We start from the raw sequence: 2,897 nt of genomic DNA, 5'->3' as shown, positions 1-2,897 counted from the left end.
TTCACTGTTCTTCACATTTAATAAATTTTAAATAAAGTTGATAATGTATTTAATTACAATGGATTGAAAATACATATATGCCATGTAGTATATATTTTATTAGACTTAGCATTAAATGACTCTACCTTAGATTAATATTTTACAGAATATCAATTATGTACTAACAAATTTTCAAAGGATTGTAAATATAATAATAGTTTTATTTCTTTCCTTGTTGTAAGAATAAGACTTTTATCATAACAGACTAGAAAATTCAAAAAGTTTTATACTTCAGGCTTGTTTCTGTAAGACTCCATTGCATGTTCTAACGCATAGACAGCAATCCATAGTTTCAGAAGGAAAGATTGCAGACAAGGTTTTATATTCTAATATTCTATGGTGATAGTTTTAAAATATTAATTATCTATTTGTGCAGTTACTAATGGTTACATTTATTTCAACAAGAAAATGTTATGCATTCTGCACGTTTAACAAATATACTTTCATACATTTATTATGTGTATGTAATAATATTTATTTTAATGTAACTTGCAAGCTATAAGATCTACTGTTATTTTGCTGCTACATTTTAAAATAATATTTACATGGTTCTAATCTTATTTTCTCAAACTACTTATAGATTCCATAATGTTTTCTTTAATAAAATTTTTTCAAAATAAAAGCACAAAATATTAAAAGTGCCAATATATACATTTGAAACTAATATTTTTAGAGGTATGTATTAATATACGATTTATATTTTGTTAAATAATAGGGGGAGGTTTATTATTCTAATTGTCTTATATTCTTGTTCCAATATTTAATCAATTTTGCAATATAATTATAAATGCAAGAAATAAATTGTTCTCTTGATGCATCATGTATTTTTGAATAAATTATACGTAATGTAAAAATATTTCTGTTACTATTAATGTGCAATTGTTACATATAAGCCACAAGAGAAATACAAGACATGTAAGAATGATCTAACAATAATATAGTTACATAGAATTACAAAGTTACATATTTGTAACAAATTTTTAATGTTGTAATTTTAAAGTAATACATTGCTTGTAATATGTAAATTATTGTAGATAAAAATAAACACTTATTTTTTTATTTACAAAATGAAAAATGTTTATTTTTTTAATCCTTTGCAGGTAAACGTATCAACATAATTTTTAAGCTTTGAACATCTTTTTTACCATATCTTCAAATTTCTGGTTTGCCTCTTTTAATTGTGTATTATATATTGTAAGTTGTTCTTTTATTGCTTGGTTATGTGGTTCTAGACTAACAGCATATTTTAGATCAGTAACAGCATTGTCTACATCTTTCAAATTTCCACGTGCCACTCCTCTTCTGTATAATGCTTTAACGTTGTTAGCTTCTTTATTTAGAATTTTATTACATAAGGATATGGTATGTTCATAATTTTTACGGTATAATTGACACCCAGCCATATTGTTATATAATATAAGTCTCAATTTATTAATTTTAGTTTCTAATGTCTTATCTAATTCTAAATCCTGAATTGGCTCTAATGTTATTAGAATTTTACAGGCTTTACTAAATTTATAAAATGCATCCACGTATCTATGTTCCTGAAATAAACATACACCTGCTTCCTTATATTTTAAAGCTATCGAATACTTGTCTTGTGGCGTCCATTCCCAAATTGGTTTATATGGTTGCACTTTATTTAATGTTATTTCGAACTTAATAACTAAACGATCATCAATGCCTTCTAACAATATATCTATTGTAACTAAACTTTTTTCTGACACCATCATCATTTGTATTGCTCGCTCAATTTGGCGATCTATTTCACAATTTGCTTCACCTATAGTTAATACTTCTTTACTTATACCACGTAAAATCTGCGAGTTAAATTTGTTTTCCAAATCCTCTACAGACGCATTGATAACGTTTATGTTTTCAATAACAACTTCACAAGAAGAGCAGTCAGTCGGCTTTCTCGAGAATGTTCCTGGCTTTATTATATCTTTTCTTACAATATTATCTGCCGATTTCCACGTTTGAAGTAACATCTTTCTTATTTTATTGGTCTTTACCTATATTAAGTAATATAAATTTATATGTCAGTTGATTTCATTAACCCTTAAACTGTAAAAGTATATCATGCCCGGGCTCTTTCGATAGAGTTGAGTATCTAATAAAGTAATAGGTGGAAAACTTTATTTTCCTCCGGTTTAAAAGGTTATTCGATAAAGATTGTATGATAACCTTAATTTAGAACGTTTGAAGATGTTATATGAACTTTTTGGAATTTTTTAAACAAGTATCATCTACTGAAACATGCATCGAACATGAAAGACCCAAGTTTATAGTTTGAGGGTATCGTAAAAACGTTTATAGTCTAAAGGTTAGTATAAATTTATTGACTTACATATATAATCTACATAATGTATATTATATTGTAAACATATATATTGTTAAATATACGTACTTCGTCATATGCAATTAATTATACATATTTCACATGTAATTAATAATATTTACGAAATAAACAACGACGCATCACTATGACGTTTCATCTAACCTTTACCAGATCTCAACTGTGATTCCAAAATCCAAATATAATAATGCGCAGACGCAAACTTCATATTTGTATGAATTTCGAATATATTAAGACAATGAAAAATGTTTTATTAAATATTTGTACGAATTAATATATAGCGTAAGTTAATATTGCAAAATATATTAATTTATTATGAATGAAATTATCTTTAGATGTATATAATAAACTAAAAAATTTATTATGTATTAAAAATAAAATTATATATACGTATATAAGACGAAAAGAATAACCGAATATTTGTTGTTGTTTGTTCGAAGATCAGACGTAAACAATCAACAATCATAACGCAAAATATACATTTAAACTCAGCTGTTCA

The 2,897-nt window shown here is 25.6% G+C and overlaps 1 protein-coding gene across 1 annotated transcript; it reads right to left on the bottom strand.

Annotated features, from left to right (window-relative positions):
* Positions 1-963: 963 nt before the first annotated feature.
* LOC139992070 (tetratricopeptide repeat protein 9C) lies at positions 964-2,603 on the bottom strand. Its single transcript, XM_072012603.1, has 2 exons — positions 2,450-2,603; positions 964-2,054 (listed from the first exon to the last, which is right to left on the bottom strand). The coding sequence occupies exon 2, from the start codon at positions 2,028-2,030 to the stop codon at positions 1,161-1,163; it is 870 nt and encodes a 289-aa protein (XP_071868704.1). The 5' UTR covers positions 2,031-2,054; positions 2,450-2,603; the 3' UTR covers positions 964-1,160.
* Positions 2,604-2,897: the final 294 nt, after the last annotated feature.

The sequence above is a fragment of the Bombus fervidus genome, chromosome 11 (assembly GCF_041682495.2).
Source record: "Bombus fervidus isolate BK054 chromosome 11, iyBomFerv1, whole genome shotgun sequence".
NCBI classification, from domain to species: domain Eukaryota; kingdom Metazoa; phylum Arthropoda; class Insecta; order Hymenoptera; family Apidae; genus Bombus; species Bombus fervidus.
The sequence above is the reverse complement of the archived record's forward strand: the minus strand, read 5'-3'. Positions and strand labels throughout refer to the sequence as shown.

Coding starts and splice junctions, on each gene's coding strand:
- LOC139992070 (XM_072012603.1), bottom strand. CDS start 2,030: ATGTTACTTCAAACGTGGAAATCGGCAGATAATATTGTAAGAAAAGAT.